This window comes from Copadichromis virginalis, linkage group LG6 (genome assembly GCF_057382275.1).
Source record: "Copadichromis virginalis isolate Kocher_CV1m ecotype Utaka linkage group LG6, C_Virginalis_male_GT1.1, whole genome shotgun sequence".
NCBI lineage: Eukaryota > Metazoa > Chordata > Actinopteri > Cichliformes > Cichlidae > Copadichromis > Copadichromis virginalis.
Window position 1 is genome coordinate 13,448,312 of NC_140623.1, and position 22,131 is coordinate 13,470,442.

Sequence of the window (22,131 nt, forward strand, 5' to 3'; positions counted from 1 at the left end):
GTAAAAATGTACGTTTTGAAAGATGAGAGACAGACAGGGAGGAACAAAAAGATGCTTTACAGTCTTTGTAAGTGTTTAACATAGAAAATGCACACGGTGCTGCAGAAGACCTTCATTTTTACTTCGACATTGGCAGCACACCGATAAAACATCTTCTGTCAGGACTATAGATATGACTTCTTGAGTCCATTCAACAACCATAGCATGCTCTGGAGACTTCGTGCACACAAACACAGCTTCAGCTCACATGGTGGCTGCACAGATACAGTTTGAGAAAAAGAAATTAAAGCTATCACAAACAGTGTATATGTGTTTCAGATGCTGTGCTCTTAATGATCCCAGTAAACTGCCCTTATCTTTGAAGGGAAGTAATAAACAGGGATTTCATGATGAAGACAGGCAGAAGGGGACACAGAGAGGGGAAAATAATGAGCGGTCTGCTTTTTCTCTTTTCTTCACTGATTCTCTCAATATGTGTCTCTTCAGAGCATCAGCTGTGCTTGTTCTGTATGTTATGCACGGCAGAGAATCTGCTTCTCATATCACCAAAAAGAAAAACACGCAAACACAACTCAGAGAAGTCAGAGATTTGAACTGTTTCTTGTTTATCGTCGCATTATATTGAAGAAAAAAAAACGTAAATCTAGAGCATTTTTGGAGTAATGTGAAACTGTTTTATCTGCTTTTGTCTGTGTAGGATCTCATGTTTTGATTATATTCTGTTGTGGGCACGTGCTTCCTGTTATACTTCTTTGAAGTCTGCCGCCTGGAGCAAACGTACTCAGATTCTCTATATAATTTTGTTACATGAGTTCAAATGTTGCATTTAATGCACTGTAATCTGGTCAAATGAAATGCACTTGATTGGTATGCATTCAGTTTATATCAAGCACATTCTCCTTAACGATTAATTATTTGAATAAATAAAACTTTGATTTTACACATTAAACATTTCAGGTGGGTTTTTTTTTTTTTTTTTTTTTCATTTTTCTCAAAACTTTTGTGGGTGAAGAATCATTTTTTTGAAGGTGTTTTCCTCTCATCTAAAAGGCTTCTGCATTTCTAAAAGGTGGTGAGAAGCCCCAGGTGGGGTTGTCACCTTGGAGGTGGTCCTGAGACACGTTCACAATGCAAGTTGTTAGCGGCACATGAGCCCAAGGTGTGAAGTCTTTGTGAGATGTTGCCCCACCCTGCCATCATGCAGGTATTAAGGTGTCGTGGTTTAAGTCGTGAACGGTGGGTTGAATCGACTGGGAGGGGATCTCAGGGATGCATTATAGGTGGCTGATACTTGGTGTTGTAGGCTTGGAGCTCATTAGCTGTTAGAACTAAAGAAACCTTTCAGCTGAGAAGTAAGACATTAAAAAAATGTTTAGTTTGCCTCCATCTCATGAACTTAAAAATGTATCTGCTGTTACTTTGAAAACTTGCGTGGACATGATTCACTACTTGTTGTAGTTACAGTGTTTCTATTACTGAACTACACTTTATTTCTGATCGGTGGCATTAAAACAGAATTTATGGGTGAGCAGAGGGTGGTCGTTGGCTGTCCGCTTCACTCCAGGGCCTGCCTGTCTGCCTGCAGTGAGCTTGTCAGATGAAGGCAGTGTACAAAGTATGTGTTACAACCGGTCTGTGGGCCACTCTTGCCTATGTTGTTATTAGTTCATGAGCCAGCTGAGAAGGAGAGCGAAATTATGACATGCAAAAAGCTGAAGTGAAACCGAATGTTGAAAACAAAGAAAAGTATCAATGAAAACTACTGTCTGTGCTTTTCAAGCATTCGTTTTTGATATTTGAAGTTTTGTTTAACAGTTCTCCCATTCCTGGTATCATTTCCAGCTCTATTCCAGCCCACTCATCAACCAATCAACATTCGGCAGACGCATACGTCATCTGCTTCCAGTCAGGATCTTGGAGGACTGCACAGGAATGCGTTTTGCATGGGTAAAAACTCCTGTCACTCCTCTGGCTGAAAGTTGAAGTTCATCCACAAGTCTGACAAGTTTCACTATGGTCATCATCAGATGGTGAGCACAAGGGCCTGTGCAGACATCTGAATGACTGCTTGATGTGTTGCCTCGTCAGTGGAGAATTTACATTACAATGCACCAACTATGCACGCACAGGAATGACTACTCAGCTGGGGGTCTCCAACTCTCTGTGTTCAGAACAGGGTGTAATCAAGGCTTTCAATAAATCCTGTTCTATTATTTTAATGCAGCAACTAGAGTCAACATTTAGAATTTGTATGACATATTTCAACAATGTGTTGAAAGTAAAATCTGGTTTAAAAGAGTCTCCTTCTTAGACCGGACATTTATAGCCTTCATGAAATTCAAATAGGCCTCCGCTGTGCTTTGTGTTGACTGCTAATTAGCCAATGTTGGACTGCACGACTCTAAACTGGTGGCTCTTTCAGACACGTGTTTTTTCCCACCTGAACCTGCCAGCTTCACGTCCAAATAAACACCATGACATCATTTGCATAAAGTCTGGCACAAGTCTAAAGTCCAGGTGGATTACAGAGGCAGAGACCTGAAAGAGAGAGGCTATACAGACAAACCAAAGTGACCACAACAAAATTCAGAAAGTCCTTTGAGCAGGAATGTCAAACTCATTTTACATCACGGGCCACTTTGATCTCAAGTCCTGCCGGCAGTTTTTCCACTTGATAAAGTAATACTCCTGCAGTCATGTCAGCGCAGATAAAATTGGACTTCAACTGTAATACATAAATTAGTAAAATCACAGTTCTGGCAGCTTATCGCCCAGATTGTCCTTGAATTATAAAAGAAAACGTCTGTTAATTCACAGAACATTTCCATTCAGTCGTTTATCTGTTACTTAATTAGTTTGGTCTGCTATGAATGGACATAGGCAATATATCAACATATTGATGTATCAGAAGGAAAAGCACATTCACAACCATTCACACAACCTCTGTTCAAAGTTAGAATCGAGTCTGGTTTTCCACTGCAGGCGCAATTCGTTCAGCACGGTGGTCATGTGACTGTAACTGTGCTGATAAAGTCTAACACGTACCCTGTAGTGACAATATTTACCTCATTCAGATCCCAGAGGCCTATTTCAGACTTGTGCATAAAGTTACCAAGGTGAAAAATATAAAAAGTGATTATTATCTAAAATGATAGCAGTGTGTGGGGAGGGGTGGCACCCACAAAACATTTCCATTTGGTTCCCCAAATTTAATGTCACTTTCCTACTTAATCGGCTAAAGGATTTCCTGCTAACATGACGCTTATCATAATAGTATTAAACCACAGGATGCAAGATACTGATCACACATCATAGCACCTACGCAAATCATTCTGAGACATGTCACAAACTAGCATCGTGTGTGACAGAGAGGGAACTTTCTGAGAAAGAGCATTTTTGACCTGTTTGATAAACATTTGTGTTATCACATTTAAAAAAATAACTTAAGTATGGCTCACTAGATGGAACTAGTGCTTGTCTTAAAATGGACTTACCATCACTTGCTTTAAAGCACTTCAACAACAAGCTATAGAAGCAAGATACACACATATGTCATATATGTCAGCTTAATATTTATTCTCTTCTAGCTCTGTTTCCTTTCTAACTTATATAAACATCCAAATTGGACTTCGCATGACTCACTGTGAGATTGTAGAAGCCCATTGGTTTCTACCAGCCACACATGAAAGATCTGGTCATGTGACATATTGGAGGATTTCAAACTTCAGTGTTGTTCGTAAAATCAGGAAGTTTGTTGCCCCTACCTGCTCCTACACATCAGGTCATAACATCAGAACTAACAGTGGTAAGCTGACGAATGTTAAGAATTACACATTTGAAGCCTGTTCTAAAATTTGAGATCGGTGTTGTTTGCGTTGGATTCTAGAACTCTGTGGCACAAAAATAGTGGCACCATCATATGTAAGAGATGGGAAGTCTCTTTTTAGGCATGCACCAGGTGCATCTAGTGAGCCATACTTATTTCTAAAAGATGCCTTATTATAAACAGAACAGTAGTAGTCAATAGGGTTGGATGTTGCAACAACTTTGCATATAAGCAGACGGTGATCCAGTGAGAAATTTAACCAATTTATAGACAGTTTCAACTGAGAAATATATGATTTTATTTGTGTTACGACCTTAAAGCAAGTTTTTTTGTATTAAAATTACATACATTAGTGTTTATTTTTACTGTCATTCCTGTTACTGCTAAAATTCATTTAGCAAATCAATACTTGTTTAGTTTTGACTGAATCATATATGAGAAAAGAAAGAGGAGGTACCACTAGTAGTTACAATCCTTTTTTAACCTACTGTTAAGTATTCAAAGTTTTTATGTCAATTTATTTTGCTTTTTAGTAGATCTACACTTTCCTTTGACTGTTTTCCTTCCACAGGCTGCTGGATATTGACTCAAAAATGTACTTGCTTTTCTTTTGCAGCTGTCCACTTGGCTCTTTTATGGAAGGCACCCCATCCAACACCATATCACAGAATACACACGCTCAGTTGTCAGTGAATGAACTTAAATTAAGTTAAATCTTTGAAGAAAAGTATCAGTTTTTAGCCATATTGGATATTATTACCACTTCTGCTTCTGCTTGTGACTGAACAATGTATTTTTAAATGTTTCCTGTAAAGGGTTAAAGTAGCTTCAAAGATAAGTTAATCAGTTCCTTGGACCACAGAAGTGAACAGAAGTGTGACCACCAAACTCAAAACTTAAATGTTATCTTCCTTTACTAACTTTTTTGGGCCATCTCCGTTGTAACTGAACAAATTCAATCAAATCAATAGTTCATGTCATACAACTGAGATGCCAGCTGAATATAATTATTATCTACAGTGCCTAAAGACAGGATGACAGCATGCAGTGGTCTTTTATCAGTGTCTGAGACAGGCTTCTGTGTTTTGAAAAATGCAACATTACACCAATTTGCTTGAGGGACCAGCACAAACAAACTGCACACTATTAGAGGGGAAACATTCCTCAGATGGTTGGTGGATCTGGCAACCTGTCTGCTTGGCACGTCTTGTGTTCTGTGTGTGAGAGTGCACAGAGTTGGCAGCACTACACACGCTCCTCTGTCACGGCCTCTTTCAACATCTGTCCTCTTGGAGAATGACCCACCAGGCTTCCACACAGAGGAATTCAATACACTCTCCAGAGAGGAGAACTGCCACTTTTATGTCCAACAACTGAAACGGCTGTGCTGATTTATCATGTGTGTTATGCTGCATTTGAAACACCTGCCATATTTCCTTCCAAGCATCACAGGGGAGGTCATTAATTGTGTCCCATTGGAGAACCTCATTTTTTCAGGTGCTGATTTTAATTTAACATTGGTCAGATTAATGAAAACTAGACCGCTGAAACAGATGAGACAGATGCAAAATAAAATGAAATGGCTGAATAAACTTTTATGGATCATCCATACGCAACACAAGGAATGTGTGAATAAGTAATTCGGGCACCGTCCTTTTTGATCATTGGGTTCCAAACCTTGCTTTAACACTCATGGGATATTTTGAGACAGTACTCTTCGCCAAATTAGGACTTATGAATTTCATTTGGAAAATGTATCCTAAAAAAAATCAAAGGAAACTCCAAAGAGCTCTGTTTCTAATAATTAATTATTAAATAATAATAATTATTAAATGTTAAATAAACAACAATCAACAACAACAATCGCCTCACGGCAGACCCTACAATAATACAGACAAAGCCCCAACAATCGGATTACCCCCTACGAGAAAATCGCTTGGAGACAGTGAGAAACTCCCATTTAACAGGGAGAAACCTGTTAATTGGGACTGGTTGGTTCTAGAAGCACAGATGGCTTTGCTTTTGCTAGTTGTCCCTGAGCCTGGTTCTGGTGAAGCTTTCTTCCTGTTAAAAGGGAGTTTTTCCTTTCCACTGCTGCCAAAGCGCTTGATTATAGGGGGTCATATGCTGGCATCTGCCGTGACCTACAGGAGGTGAATGGAAGAAGACAGGACAAAGACATGCTGTGGAAGCGAGCCAGAGATTAATTATAACAAATAGTTAAATAGTGAGCAAAAAGGATCACTGAAGAAGTAACACTCAGTGTATCATGGGAATCCCCCAGCAGCCTAGAACTATTGCAGCATAAGTAGAGACACTGTCTGTCTCTCGAATCCAAATTGGAAGCTGGTTCCACAAAAGAGGGGCCTGAAAGCCGAAGGCTCTGCCTCTCATTCTGCTTTTAAATACTCTAGGAACAATAAGTAAGCCTGCAGTCTGAGAACCTAGAGCTCTAATGACTGATACAATAGTGATACAATACTATAATCAAGATAAGATGGGGCCTGATATTCCTTGTATGTGAGGAGTAGGATTTTATATTAGATTCTGGATTTGGCAGCGACCCAATGAAGAGAAACCAATATAGGAGAAATATGCTCTGTCTTTCTAGTCCCTGTCAGCACTCTTTCAGGGAGTTTTTAGGTCATGTTGATAATAACAAATTACAGTAGTCCAGCATAGAAGTAATAAATGCATGAACTAGTTTTTCAGCATCACTCTGAGAAGGATGTTTCTCATTTTGGAGATATTGCACAAATGGAAGAAAGCAGTCCTACATATTTGTTTAATATGCGCATTGAAGCACATATCCTGGTCAAACACGACTCCAAGATTCTCGAAGAGGCCATGTTGCTAGCGAGTCAGCTATGAGCTAAGCTAAGCTTAGCGATTCCCTAAAGACATAAATACTGTGAAAATAATTAGCGGCTGAATCAACAGACTGTACTTTTGATAAAGCATGTGAAGATTACACTATGAAATAAGAAGTTATATATAAGTTTGAAATTAAATTGGCTAAGCAGATAAGCAACACAAAAACACTGCTTTGTGTAGGAACAGTAAGTGATACTCTGCCCCTCTGCTCAGAAATTGGAGAAATACCAAATAGGCTGTAAAAGGACAAGTATGAAATTTAAAATGGAACACAGCAAATGGCCAATAAAATTAAAAAATAAATTTAATGAAATATTTGGAGCAGGGATATTGTTCCTCTAAATGACTGGGGGGGGGGGTTACATGAGTTGTTTTTCTTCTGCAGCTGATCACACTGGTTGCATCTTTATTCAAGACAAAGTCCCAAAAGATTTATAGGGAACTTGAGAAAGTTTGTCTTTTAAAGAGACAGTTCACCCCTGTATACACATACGTACAGGCCAATGGAAAACTATGTCTATTGGACGCTGGGGTGAGCTGTCCCCTTAAAGTGTATTCAGCAGCGGACTTTCCCTGCTTCTTTGCTGGATCTCCGCCCACACTAAACGCTCAAATCTGCCACTGGATGCAAACCGGACCTAAAACAGTCCCGCCCACTGGTGGATAACTTCTGTGTTAAACAGCTGCAAGCCACTCAGTGGGAGGTCATCCACTGAAGGAGACACGCGGGACGGCTGTGATTTGGGTACTACAGTGGAGATGCTGTAATCCGGAGACAAGCGCTCTCAGAAACTTTCTCACTCTAAAAGCGTCCACGATGTGGAAACCTGTGTGGGTATCAAAAGGCCTCCTCGGCTCCGCGGGACCTCGCGCTGCTGCCGCCGCGGTCACCTGTCTGCTGGTGACCGGGATGCTGGTAGTGACTGGCGGACACCCAAACTGCAGAGTCCCGGAGGAGCTTCCAGCCGCGGGTACGAGCGGAAAAGTTTTCTCAGCATATTTCAGCAAACTGACCCGGGAGAGAAGAGCGGTGAGCGGCCCCCCGCGGAGCAGCGATCCAACCGGTCCGGTGGAGCGTCTCTCCCCGGCTGATCTGTTCATAGCGGTAAAAACCACCGGCAGGTATCACCGGCAGAGACTGGAGCTTCTTTTGGACACCTGGATATCCAGGAACATGCCACAGGTAGGTTTGATGGCCCACCTGTTACTCAGAAACGGGCCAGCTTCTCTTCACATCATGACGACAGGATTTGGTTTTAAGCACTTCGGTTTCAGCCCTTCGGTAGTCTGTATACTTGTGTTTCTAGCACCCTTTAGTTTCAGGTCAACTCACTAAAGGCACAATTGGGGAAGGCGTGTCCTAAAGGTTTCATACACCGAAGGCTGCGATTGCCATTTACATCCCCAAGTCTTTGTGTGAGTCCGGGACAGGCTGGACTGGGACAAAATAACATGGCCCTGGAAATGTGGGTCTAGGCGGCCACACAGCACGTGACAATTAAAAGCCAAGTTTTAGTTATTAGTAGTTGCTCATGGTCAAAGTAGCCATTCGTTTTACATGAATCCTTTATATTCGGCCCACTAGGAAAATGCCCCTGTAACCCAGATTATCAGTCCTGCCCTGAACCGCACTCACGGCTCTTTGATGCTCCAGGCAGGGAGCTGTAAAACGGAGATGGGTCCTTCTGTAATGTATGAGATGGAGATCAGAGGGCAAACAGGCTGATCACACTGCTGCTGATGTGCTGACACGATACAGCTACAGGCAGGCCTAATGACATGAGCCAATTCAGATCATTTTTTTCTTTGTCTCTGCGATAACATTAACATGAAAGAGCTGCGCATTTAATCTTATCGATTTTATTTATATAGCATCAAATCACAACAACAGCTGCCTCGCCTTACTTTGTAAGGTAACTATCTTACAGTAATAGAGAGAAAACAGAACAAACACCAACAGTGAGATGATCCCCTATAAGCAAGTACTTTGGCGACCTTGGGAAGGAAAACCTCATTTTTAACAGGAAGAAACCTCCACATTCTGCCTTGGTGGTCGGGGCTTAAGGGGAGGAAGACAACTTACTTTGCAGATTTTTTTTTTTTTTTAAGTCTTTTGAGATGAATTATTTCAAATTATCATCAGGATTCAACATGAAACTGTGCTTGCAGCTGAATTTTAACCTCAAGCTAAAACATTTTTAACCTCAAGCTAAAACATCTTGTTTGGGTATACCCAAACAAGATGTTTTTGTCTCTTGTGCTATAAATGTTTTCACTCAGACTGTGTGCACAAGACTAATCATTTTCATGTTCTGAAAAAAATAAGTCTTCAGATTTTTTTGTAATTGTGTCTATTTAAAAAAAAAAAAAAAAGAAAACGACTACAAAATATTTTTCAACTTTCTCCCAAATGAGTCATTAATGAATTGGCCGATCACTACAGTTTCCTTTCTAAACGTTAGTCCTGTGATGAGGATTTAGAAGTGCTGGAGTTTTAGGGAGAGGCTGGTACAGGAGGAGTTTCAGTGCCTCACAGATAAATATTTAAGATCAAACAGGACGAGCAGACAGCTTTTTGGTCTGAGGTGCGGTGGTGAGTGAGTCAAGGATGAATCCCTTGCTATAAAACACATGGGCCAGCGGTTGAGTGCACCCAGCAGCTTCAAAGCTCGTAATCAAAGGCAGACGTGACTGCGGATCGTGCGATCATCCATTTAAACCTCAGTGTTTGAGGGGATGAAGCTCATTCGAGTTCAGTGCTACACCCAGACTGTTGACATGTAAATACAGTTTATGTGGAAATTGGCGTGTGCGTATGGGGCATAATCGTGCATTAGCTCTCACAGTCAGGTGTTTGTAACCCTACCTGTTTCCCAGACACACCTCTGTACTGTAACATTGCTGAGTAATGGAAACACGCACAGTCAGAGACCTTCACAAACGCACACATACCCTGGGAACTCGAAGGATTTCTCATGGGAAGTTACAAACGTGTCTGATCACGAGGATAAACACGCGCGCACTCCACCACACACACTGACTGGCTTTTGCTGCTTTTTTTTTTTTTTTTTTTTTCTCCCTGGGTTGCCAGCCCAACTCCTGGCAACCTACCCCCACCTCCCAAAAAGCAAAAAAGGTCTACATTTTCTCCTCCTCCCCCCGCGCTGCTGCCTTCTTAGACTGGCTCAGGCGTGCACTGGTTTGTCATAGAACGCACTCTTACGCAGGCGTTCTGATGCAGAAGCTGACTCTGGGGGCTTAAGAGGCTCAGAGTGGGAAAAAAGACTGACAGAATCTCACAGCTGGCTGGAGTGTTGTTTTTTTTGGGGTCAGTCACATTTACTCTCTTGATCACGTAGTACTTAAAGCAAAGATTTGTTGATATATTCATGCTGCATGTCAGGAGGGAATAAACTGACTCAAGAACAAGGAAAGAGCCTGGAAACAAAGAGCCTATAAGATGCAAAGACTTGAATTTATTTTGTCAAATGAAAAAAGTGTGCAGTACATGATAGATTTGTAGAGGGTACACAACGCAGTGCTATGATGGGTTTTGCTATTTAGTGTCCTAGGAAGTCCTTTGCATTCAGTTTGTGGCTGGAGGTTGCAGCAGACTTTGGACATCTGCCCTGCTGCCAGGTCTGGACCGCAGCATCCTCTCGCATCAAGTATTCATCTGTCCGCTGGCAGAGCAAGAAACTTCTTGGCAACTTTTGTGGAGAAGTTCTGTAGACTTCAAGGAAAGCTGTAGCACTAACAGCATTTAAATGATCTTTAGCTGCTAAATGATTTCGCTGCAGCTCTTTGTCCTCTTACCATCGAAATGCAGTAGAATCTTTTTGTTCTATGTAGGAGTTTTGGGGACTTCAGATGTTAAGTTTCTAACGCCTCACTCGAACATAGACAATAAAGTCATAAACGAACCATGAAGAATTCTCTTTATGAACAACAATGAAAGGAAAACGGAGAGACAGATTAAACGGGTTCAGAATTACTCCCAACAGTGGGCACATTATACCTGCGATTTTTTTTTTTTTTTTTTTTTTTTTTTTCATTTCAAACACATTGTCCTGGAACAAAAAAAGCCAAAACAACAGACTATTTAGAGACTTGTATGTTTGGGTTTTCTTACTTCCTGTGGAGGGTTACGAGGTCTGCACAGCTTCCTGAGTGCACAGTGACCCTCAACCCTGTCACTCACCACATTAACGCTCACACAGACGCGCAGCGAGGGGGTCGAAGCCAGCTGCTGCGCTGCTGATAGACGGGAGGCTTACCTTTGGCCTGGCGCTCAGTCAGCACAGCGTCGGCGCTGCTTACTGCTGCTTCGTGGAAACGGGATGAGTCTCACCTGAAATCACAAATGTGATCTGTGAAATGCTGATGCAGTCATCACCTGCGTGGTTGCTGTTTTTCTTTCTGTGCTACTCGGGAAAGATTACTGAAATAATATGACCGCCGTCGTGTTTTGTTTGTTTTTTTCTTTGTTCCACAGACATACGTGTTCACTGATGGGGAGGATGAGAAGCTGAGGAAAAGAATAGGTGAGACACACACACACATATGCGCACACAAACACACACAGCAGTTTTGCTGAGTAGCTGCAGTCTTATCTACAGTGTGCGAGGCAGGAAATCAGGGACCAGGCTGCTGACTGGGCAGTAATGTTTCCACAAAGTGCAGGAAGTCACTTCAGTTTAATCAACAGGCCTTTCCTCCTCTTACTCATGGAATTGTTCATCTTTCAATCAGTTATTCTTCTCATTGTATTGCACAGTGCAGAAATGTGTAATTGGGGTGTTTTTATAAGGGTGTTTTGAAGCAGTCAGGATATAATGAAATCCAATACTTAAACAGCTCCACTGCTTAAGTCGAGGCTGCCTCGATCATTGATTTCTGCTTCTTATTGATCATCAGGAGCTCACCTGATCAACACCAACTGCTCGCAGGCACACAATCGTCAGGCGCTGTCCTGTAAAATGTCTCTGGAGTATGACGCTTTTATCAGCTCTGGGAAGAAGTAAGGCGCAACCCACACCACACTGCACCACACACCCACATACACAGTTTACTAACCCACAGCATTGTTATGTCGCAGGTGGTTCTGTCACGTTGATGATGATAACTACCTGAACACAGGCTCCCTGCTGAAACTCTTGTCTCAGTACAGCCACACACAGGACGTTTACATTGGGCGGCCCAGCCTGGAGCGGCCGATAGAGGCCACGGAGAGGCCCGGCACTGACGAAATGGTAATTTGGCATGATTTCGTAGAACAGTTTTACCTTAAAATTGAAATATTGAATGTTTTAGGTTTGTAACTATGCAGGCTTGCGCCTTTTTGTTCCTTCTTCTCTCTCATGTTTTCTTTCTTTCTACTCCTGGCTCTCTTTGACGTCACAGACGGACGGGAGTACGGTGGCCCCGAGAGGTCAAACAGACTGTAACATAAGAAAACACCAGCAAATAGAAAAAATGCTGCAAAAGCGCACTAAACACAACAGGAGCTGAATGAAAAGAAGTAGAAAAAAACGATCTCGCAGTAACGTGATGGAACAGCTGCGGAAGTGACAGAAACCAAAACATGGGAAGGGTCACACTGAGACACGCTTAAGGTGCAGGATACATCAGTGTTTTCAGGGAGAAAAAGATACTGTGTGTGGGGTTATTTTTTATTTTTTTTAATTGCATGATTCATATAATCGTGTCAATATGTTTGTAATTAGCCAGATACTGTTAGCTTGTCACTTCCCCAGCTGTTCTCATGTTATCGTCTCCCCAAAAACACTTCAGTTGTGTTCTGTGGGGGTTTGTTAGCGTTTATCTTGCCTATTTGCTGCTGTTGTAAGTGTTTGACTGATCAGGGCCACCGTACAGCAGCCCCTTCCACTAGCTGTTTGAGAGGGGCAACCAATAAGAATAAAGCTGGTTTAAAGTTAGTTGGAAGGCAGCGACAACAGCTTGTTTCAGACACTGGGACACGCAAAGCTACTCTAGAATAAAAACATGAAGCTGAAACAATTATCACACAATGGTCCTAAGATTGTTTATCGACATTCAGAAATTTGCAAAAGTGGAAAATGAATAAATTAATAAGAGAGGAAGTGGACAGTCCATTTATATTCATGCTGTGTGTGTGTGTGTGTGTGTGTGTAGAAGCAAGTGCGTTTCTGGTTTGCCACCGGAGGAGCAGGGTTCTGTCTGAGCCGTGGCCTCTCCCTGAAGATGAAACCTTGGGCAAGGTATGCCCTCACTTAAGATGAATTTGTTTTTTTGTTTTTTTTAAATTAATTAATTTATTTTTGTTTCAGCCTCAGGTCTCATCTACTGATTCTTTCCTTCTCTGTTCTAGCGATGGCACTTTCATGACCACAGCTGAGCACATCCGCCTCCCTGATGACTGCACGGTTGGTTACATCGTGGAGGCGCTGCTCGGCGTGAGCCTCATCCGCTCAGGGCTGTTTCACTCCCACCTGGAGAATCTGGGACTGGTGTCAGACATACACAACCAGGTACACACGTCCACACAAAGACTCATTGTGACGCCAAAGAAACGAAAAGGGCAGATGAGGAGACATCTTGCACAAAGACCAATCACAGTTTTAAAGAGCGTGATTAAGATCTGCATCAGAATTTGAGGATCTCTCCCTTTTGCTCAGTTTCACAAACTTTGCCTTGGTGGCTTTTGCTCACAGACAAACTAACAAGCCTCATATATGTCGCCCTCCCATCAGGTCACTCTCAGCTATGGCACAGTGGACCACAGCAGGAACACTGTTAACGTGAAAGGCCCGTTTACTATAGAAGAAGATCCCACCAGGTAAATTTTCTGTGTCAACGTGTGACCGTATGTTGTCAAAAACATTCGCTTGTCTGCCTTCTCACACACGTACATGAGGGATTATTATGTCAGCACATCATATTAACAGCGTCAACTCTTCTGGGAAAACTTTCCGCAAAGCATAAGAGTGCGTTTATGGGAATCTTTGATCATTCTTCCAGAATCTCATTTGTGAGGTCAGATCCTGATGTTGGATGAGGCCTGGCTCGCATCCATTTTATCCCAGAAGTGTTTTATCAGGTTAAGGTCAGAACTCTGTGCAGGCCAGTCAAGTCCTTCCACACCAACCTCACTCATCCACATCTCGTTTTGTATACTGGTGCGCAGTCATGTTAGGGGTCATCCCCAAACGGTTCCCACAAAGTTGGGAGCACAAAATTATCCAGAAATCTCTTGGTATGTTGAAGCATTAAGAGTTCCTTTCACTGGAAAGGCTTGGCCAAGCCCAACTCCAATCCCCCTCTACCATACTTTACACTTGGCCCTGGAAGTGATTGACAACGGCGTTGGTAGTTTAGTTTGTTTCCTTATGTAATGTTGAGCACAGGACACAACGGTGTAATTGTTTGATCTCTAAAATAGTCAGTAAAAAATCAAAAGGTCACCTTCACTGTGATTATTTACAGTTCAAGGACCGTAGCACATCCAAGCAAAGCAAAACAAAAGGCTGGAGAACACGCTTCCTCACATTAAGGGGATTCCTTCCCTTCTTTCCCCCCTCCCTTGGCTCTTTGGCCAGTAATTATATTGTTGTGTATTGAATTGAGGTAATTCTCTTTATTTATCTACTTTGTTAGCAGGTGCTGATGGCAGTGTGCCTAGATGGTGGGAGGTAATGAGATAAGCTCGCTGTGAGCCACTGGCGGCTAATGGAGGGGAATAGAAAATCAGTAAAGCCTGCAATAGTTTATTTTATTCTTTATTTTTTTTCATTTATTTTTTTAAATCTATTCATCGTAATCCCACAGCTGCTTTGGCAGTCTGCTTTCAAATATAGTTTTCATACATGTGTAGTAAGCTTTATGTAAGCACTTGTGGTGCATGTTTTACTACAAGTTTCCTGGCTTTGTCCTCTGTCTGTCTGTGTGCGTGCGTGTGTGACTGATTGTATCCACGGCCTTATTTTGAAATCCCCAGTTGGCAGCTTCCAGGCATTGTCGCACTCATTTCCCCCCTCTCTCTCAGATTTAGGTCTGTCCATTGTCTGCTGTACCCAGACACTCCTTGGTGCCCCGGCCCCTGGCGACTTTAACACCCATCTAGAGACAAAAGAGGGAGGAAGGGATGGACCGATGGGGGAGAAAACGTAAATATCTGCCGAGTCCCGCCGCTCCCGACTCCGGAGAATGTCTCGAGGCAGTTGGGAGATTTGTGTTTGCCTCTCTACAACTCAACTAGAAGACAGGCTTTTTAGGACACTTGAACTCTGACCCAGTGTGTAAAAGTCACGTGTCTTTTACGTGGAAAACTGATGGAGATTGACTTTTTTTTTTTTTTTTTTCTTTTTTGCCAAGCTGTGCTAACTGACGGCTTATTGTGCCTTCATACTCGCAATGCTGACCCCGACAGTATGAATTTTATTTATCTGACTCTGCAGTAATGCAAAAGGCCTTCAAAATGTCAAAGTCAAAGATGCTTTTCTCCTTCAAGCAGGGCTTTTTAAAGTCTGTATGTTGGTCTGACTACATGGATTTATAACACATTTTATGATCATAAGATCGCATTCATCCTCTGAGAACAGGGAATGCCAACGCCAGCTTACTCATAGCAAACTCTCAGCTATTTTAGTTTCAAGTTTATCAGGCCTGGAGCGACGATTCAGGCACGCACCTCAAGGCCTGAACTTTTGCCGACATAACCCAGGGAAGCTGCGGTCAGATCGGCTGATCCTTAGCATGCCGGTTCACGAACACAAGAGTCTGCGTGATGTGTGATTGCGCCTGTGGAAGAATGCCGAGCAGGTATTAGTCTATTGAAGTCACGATGAGTCATGCCTTCTGCACGCTCTGAGGCGGATTTTCTCCTGCTGCGTGCTACACGAGAAAGGGCAAATTTGGACAATGTGTCGATCTGATTTCACCAGTGTTATCTGGAGTTTGTGTGCAAGATATGACACAGTCTGAAAGTAGAGAGATGCTCAGTACCAGTAGCGCCGCTCCATTAGGACTTTTATAGAATTGGCCCCACTTGGATCTAAACTGCTGCATAGTGTAGCCTGTCCTGCTTTCCTTTGAGCATCCTCTCTCTTCTTTCAAGAGATTTTTTTTTACAGCAGAGAATGTATATCACTGCATTTCCCCATCATGAAGGAAAAAAAAAACCACGTGTCCATAGTGTTAAAACAATGTGGGGTTTTTTTTTTGTTTTGTTTTTTTAACATCAGTGTTCAATATAAACCCCATTCTTGGGTGTATATATTTTAGAACTTCACGTTTTTCTCTTATTTTTGCTGTTTGCAGTTTGTCATTTGATTAAAAGACTAAAAGGAACAGTCTGACATTTTGGGGAAATGACTTTCTTCTCTTGTTTGTGCCTGGCTACTCTGTCGTATGATGTAATGTCAGTCTTCTCATTTAATTCTCCAAGAAAACAATCAGATTCCCCAAAATGTCAAACTGTCCTTTACAAAAACTTCTTTGTAAAGGTTGTTATTGATGCAAATGGAAGGAACATGACTGCACTGCTTCGAAAATGTTTTTGTTTTTGAGCATTGACTCATGTTGAGTCGTCTTGATGTCTTTCTGTGTGTTGAAGGAAGTTTGTGCAATTAAAAGTCCACCCCCGCCCCTCCCCACGTGAATGTGTATATATAATAACTGTTGCTCCTGAAGCAGAAAGGCTCTCTCCAGTATCTGGACTGTATGGTTATAATTAAAGTGTTTTATCAATCAGCTGTTTGTTCTCTTTACTCAATTGCTTATTGGCGAATTCTCCAATCACAAACAAGTTGGAGTGATAAAAATTGCACATGCAAATACACTCACACTTCTTACATGAAAAGAAATCTGCCGTTTGTTTGAAGAAGTCTTTGAGCTATGAAGAAAAATGCACTTTGACCTTTCACCTTTTTTTACTTGTTCATGAATCTATGGGTTTCTGTCTGGCGGGACTTCTCCTCCGCACTCATAACCCTGACATTTCCCTCACACATTCACACTAACAGTCCTCTTATCTGATCAAGCCACGCAGAAGGGCCTGCAAGAGATAAAGGCAGAACCCAAAGATTAGCTGTGTGTGTGTGTGCTCTCTCCCGCTGTGAACCCACCGGTGTCAGGCTGTGTTAACCATGAGGAAAACTTAGCCAGTGAATAAAAATCACTTTGGGCTTTCACACTCATCTGAGTGGACAGCGACACCTGCTGGCTGTATGTGTAACTGCGCTGCATTTCAAGGTCAGATGTCTTTTTATCCGCCTAACACTGTAGGTTTTAGCTCCACCATCAAGCCTGTGAGATCCAAAATTTGTCTTTCTCAAGATTAAATTTTAAACAACGCAATTACAAATTAAATTGCGCTGATTATTAAGTAATCATTCCCCTTATTTAATCCAGAATCCAGAATCCAGACATTATTGCAAAATAAAAAGTAAGCCGAAAGTTTTGTCCTCTCATGAATTTTGTCTAAAGCATTAAACGTGCGGCCTGTTTGGTATGTCTAAACTGTACATGGCATATTTTATTATGGATGGTAGATTCTCAGTGCCACTTCTCTCAAAACACTGAACTTGTAAATGTAGCAATGATATTGTTAGTCTCTGCTTCCTGCTCAAAGTAATCTGCATCGTCTGGAGTCTCATGAATGCATGAATCGTGCTTGCTGCTACTTCTGCGCACAAGTCTGAAAACGCTCTATCAACCACTAGGTGGAGAAGTGGCCATGACAGTCCTCTTATTGAGGCGTAAACTTGCTGTTTATTAATATACTAGGCTAAATGTATCTTATACTATTCTCCTAGGTTTCATTAATCATCAGTAAAAACTGCTGCTCTTAATCTGTAAGAATCTAGAGGTCATAGAGCGACCAAACAAATCATTCGCCATGCAAATGTAGCTCTATAGAGATTCAAGCTTCACATCAGCTGCACTCATTATTGTAATATCTACACTGTCAAGATTAATGGAAGTAGCTCTCTCTGTTCATTGACATCGGTCCAGTCGCTTTTATTTTCCTCTTGATGTGATTTGTACTGGTATTCATTTTGATGGTGCAGGAGAAGATGCTGGTAAATAGCATCACATCAATAATGAAATGATGGAGTCTGCCAAATTAAATGGCTGTAAAAACCAATATTTCAGTGTCACTGAAGAGATTCCAGCACTTTTAAAACATTTGCAATATCAGCTTACAGTAAAGACGCTTATCCGCCACTTTATTAGATAAACTTGTTCAGCTGGTCGTCAGTGCGAACGTCTAATCAGTCAAGGAAATGACAGCAAATCAATCCATTAAGGCACTAAGATTGTTCAAACTTGGGATGGGGAAGAAAGGTGATTTAAGTGACTTTGAATGTAGCAGATGGACTGCTTTGAGAATTTCAGAAACTGATGATCGACTTGAATTTTCCCAAACCACCATCTGTAGGATTTATTAAGAATGGTCCTAAAGAGAGAAAATATTCAGTGAGTGGTATTTCTCTGGGTGGAAACGCCTTGTTAATGCCAGAGGGCAGAGGAGAATGGCTAAATCTTTGAGCTGATAATAGCAACAGTAACGCAAATAACCAGGTATGCAGAAGAGCATCTCTGCATCGGCAGAAGACCACACCACTCCTGTCAGATAAGAACAGGAAGTTGAGACATTTAGTGTGAAAAAAACATGAAAGCAACCCACGTCACAAAGCTCACATGATCTCAAAATGGTTTCTCGCACATAACGACAAGTTCACTGCACTCAAATGGCCTCTGCAGTCAGCAGTCTCAGTCCAGTAGAGCAGCTTTACGATGTGGTGGAACAGATTTCCATCCTGGATGTGCAGCAGAGAAATTTGCAGCAACTGTGTAATGTTGTCATGTCAATGTTTGCAGCACCTTGTTAAATCTGTGTTAAACCTGGTAAAACCTTCAGGGAACAGGGTGATAAGAAAAAAAAACAAACAGACGCAACGGTCTTCATCAGTACGTTAAAGTTGCTTTAATTTCTTTTTTTAAAACATTTATTCCAGGCTGAATGATATCATTACCACAGTTTTGACATGTATATCATTAATATCTTAGTTAAACCATCAGAAAATAAAAACAGCCATAGAAAACATTGTTTGTCTGTCACATCTGAACAGTCGTGCATTTGAAGTCCTGTAATTACCACACGGAGAAGCGCCCACTCGTTACTGACTCTTACTGGGCTCTTCCCACCCGTCACGACATACTGTACCAGAGCAGCCAAATCACAGACAGCACTGGCACAGAACTTCAAACGCAGCACTGCGTCAGGTGCGCGGACGACACTGTAATAGTCTTATTAAAACAGTTGCAAGACAGAGAGTCATTCACCATTAATAAGAGAGGAAAAACGCTGCTCTTGCCTTTATTATCCTACAAAACAGCTAGCTATTATTTTATCTTTAAAGTCTGATTTTTACAAGACAGCGAAACACTTAAAAAAAGAAAAAAGAAGAAGAAGAAGACATGTCGTGATATGAAGAGTGCTGTAAGAGTTTAAAAACATTATGAAAGGCCATTAATCAGTGACTAGTCCCACAGATCTTAACACTGTTTGCATCCATGGTGCAATAAAACATTGTAAAAGTACTAGACCATAGGTAGCATTGTTACCATAACATGGACGTTTCCTTCCTAGTAAAATCACACATGTAAGATTGTCTCGCTAATACGAGAAGTGGTCATCGATTAATAAGACAGTATTAAAATGCTGTACAGGATTGGGTGGTGCAACAGCGTACGGGAGTTCAGGGTGGTCGACTACAGAATTGGGGGTTTCTCTTTAATTCGGTTACTACCTACTACATCACCCATAATGCACGGGGTTATCAGCATGGTGGAGGGGGACGTGCTGCTACTATCGCTCTAGATATGAATGTAAACAGGATAAAAGTAGGGAAAGATGGGCTTTAAAGAATACTGCAGTATGTATGGAAGGTGTGTGTCAGTAAAGCACAAAGTGTGTATGTGTGTGTCCGTTAACGTGTGTGCAACGTCAGTATAGGAATGACTCGGGCTAGATAGGCCAGCCTTTGCTTGCTTTGCCAGTCACTTAATCACTACTCACACAGAGTAACAGTGACATAGAGCAACGGCCAATCACGTCGCAGTGATGTCACACACACGCGGGTTCACGACTACTGTGTTTGGATTTTTTTATATACTGTACACAGAGTGGGAGGGGAAAAAGCCACTGGCAGTGACCCAGGCAGTGAGTTTTACTTCTCCATCTCACAAAGTCACCTTGAAGAGAATTTGTGCTTGTGGGTAGAAAAAGAAAGAAAGAAAATAAAAGATTCAATATCTGCGCTAAAAGGTTAAATCTGAGGTCACCAAAATAAAAGCACAGGAAGAAACAGAATACTACAGTTGGTCACAGTATCACAGCATCAATGTCAGCTTATGATAAAAACAAACTTTGATGTAACATCTTTTTCAGTCAGGAATGGAGTTTTTCTGGCTTCGGGACACAATTTACATTTAGTAATCACGGAAAGCCGCTCTGCTTTTCTTTAACAAATCCCTGAATTTAAAAAAAAAGAAAAGGAAAAAAAGCATTAAAAGTAACAAAAACATTTCTGTCCCTCCTCAGTCCGGATCCTCGACCGCTTTACATAGCACCTGGCAAATGTGTAGTTGCAACTATCGGTCCACTCCTTCCCTTTTCCAAATGTCTCTCCTCTTTCCCTTATCGTTGACAGACGGAGGGAAAAGATTCCGTGTGAGGTTTCTTTTTTCCCCGTCCTTTCTCGAGATATCTGGAGGCAGTAGGAAATGAGGGCAGAATCAGGCATCCCTCATTGAATTATTCAGTTTTTTGGCACAGGTTCGAGCCTCCGTATGTCCGTTGTCTCAGACTCCGTTTTCCCAAAGTTCAAAAGCAGTCATTTCACAACAGGGTTACTGGCTCGTAACTGAAACGTATGCGCACGTTAACGAGTATGGAAAAGACACGCGGGCACACTTTTTTTTCTTTCTTTTTTTGAGCTTACAATTCAAGTCTTAGACGACAATGTTAAGCTAAAGAGAGAATGGGGATCTGGTGGTACAGTTCATCTAAGCATGGCTTTCTGATTCACTGGCTTATTATTTACACAAATGAGTGTTTGGTTAGACTATCTTCCTACTTGTGTGTGCATGTGTGTGTGTGTTTGTATGAGAGATACAGCAAACATTTCCATGATAAACACACAGCACACCACGTTACCAGTAAAGGATTGAACAGTCTACTTTTCATGAACTCAGAATAAAGCACATGGTCACTATTTACAGCTCTGTACAGTGTGTGTGTGTGTGTGTGTGTGTGTTTGTGTGCTTGCCTGTGTGTGAGTGTGTCAGGGGCGGTTGAGCAGTGAGAGCAGCGTGGATGCCTTCACTGGACGGCAGTGGACAGATGCAAGTTGGGAGGAAGAAACTATGGCTTCGCAGCAGTGGTGGATCAAGCAGCTTGGGCGTGTGTATGTATGTGTGTGTCCATAAAGAAGAGAAGCAGAAGCATTGATCTTCTACGATGTGCTCTTCTGCCTTTTCAGTTATGTTGGTTTTATGTAGGAAAGAAGTAGAAGTTGAGCTTTAAAAGTGCAGTCATGTGCTGTGGTATCTGGTTGATGAGTTCTGCTGATGAACCGGTCAGTGTTGGTTAAATTCAGTGGACCTGGAAAAAGAACTGGGAAAAAAAGCACCCAGCTCTGGTGCTGTGGGCCGTGTTGGATCTTGCTGTTGGCTGTGAGAACTGGATTCAGGCAGTGTTGTGGCTGAAGTGCTTTCTTAGTGGACTGAGGACTGTGGTCTAGCAGCGGGGTGAGGCCGGCTAGCGGGATCCAGTTGGTCGTTAGGAACGGAGCGTCGGTTCTGGTCTGGTCGGTTGGTCGCCAGGTATTTCGCTCTCATACTGGAGGTGTACTGAAGAGACAGGGGATACAAAAAAAGAAGAGAAGAAGAAGCAGAAAGGGACGAGAGTGGGAAATGACGAGAAAGGAGAAGAGGATGAAAAGAAGACAAGGAAACGACGGACAAACAAAGATTAATGCTTGTAGATAGATCGATATGAAAGGCAAACACAAACACACATGTACAGCTGAAATACTGTGACCAGTCATTTGGACAGCCGGGGTTTGATTACAACAGTTATTCATTGTGTAACAGCTGATTAGGTCAGGATGATGTTATTGTAAATTAGCAGATGTGGTTCATTCGTAGTTAGTTGCTCTACTTCTGATGTAGTAGGTTAGCCTGGTATGAGTTAGTGGTCTCTCGGGAGCACCGAGGTAGTTACAGTCGGAGGTCTGCGGTTTCCACATCGCTGCAGAAGACAGAAGAGCAGCTGTGCACAGGACGGCGGCCCAGCCATCGGCCCTGTCTTAAGAGTGGCGAGCGGCAGGCCGTTTTGCTGGCTGCTACGTTTCAACAGTGGAGGTGGGGGAATAAGTGCT

The 22,131-nt window shown here is 42.1% G+C and overlaps 2 protein-coding genes across 3 annotated transcripts in view; one reads left to right on the plus strand and one right to left on the minus strand.

Moving 5' to 3' along the window:
• The first annotated feature begins 7,362 nt into the window (after positions 1–7,362).
• Positions 7,363–16,434, plus strand: LOC146707407 (beta-1,3-N-acetylglucosaminyltransferase lunatic fringe-like). The gene is made up of 8 exons (XM_085458746.1): positions 7,363–7,883; positions 11,196–11,244; positions 11,618–11,720; positions 11,799–11,952; positions 12,857–12,942; positions 13,053–13,212; positions 13,435–13,520; positions 14,727–16,434. Exons 1-8 carry the CDS (start codon positions 7,518–7,520, stop codon positions 14,791–14,793), a joined length of 1,071 nt encoding a protein of 356 aa, XP_085314872.1. The 5' UTR covers positions 7,363–7,517; the 3' UTR covers positions 14,794–16,434.
• Positions 16,435–18,648: 2,214 nt separating this feature from the next.
• LOC146707408 (protein tweety homolog 3-like) overlaps positions 18,649–22,131 on the minus strand; it is a 29,790-nt gene continuing 26,307 nt past the window's right edge. For both annotated transcript variants that reach the window (XM_085458750.1, XM_085458749.1), the window contains one exon: positions 18,649–21,601. In XM_085458750.1, coding sequence (XP_085314876.1) covers positions 21,467–21,601 — 135 coding nt within the window. In that variant the 3' untranslated portion in view covers positions 18,649–21,466. The remainder of the gene's footprint in view (positions 21,602–22,131) is intronic.

What these genes read in the sequence shown, in the direction of transcription:
- LOC146707407 (XM_085458746.1), top strand. Translation starts at nt 7,518, where the DNA reads ATGTGGAAACCTGTGTGGGTATCAAAAGGCCTCCTCGGCTCCGCGGGA. An exon ending in TATCCAGGAACATGCCACAG is followed by an intron (nt 7,884 to 11,195) that starts GTAGGTTTGATG and finishes TTTGTTCCACAG; the next exon opens with ACATACGTGTTCACTGATGG. An exon ending in TGTCAGACATACACAACCAG is followed by an intron (nt 13,213 to 13,434) that starts GTACACACGTCC and finishes CCCTCCCATCAG; the next exon opens with GTCACTCTCAGCTATGGCAC.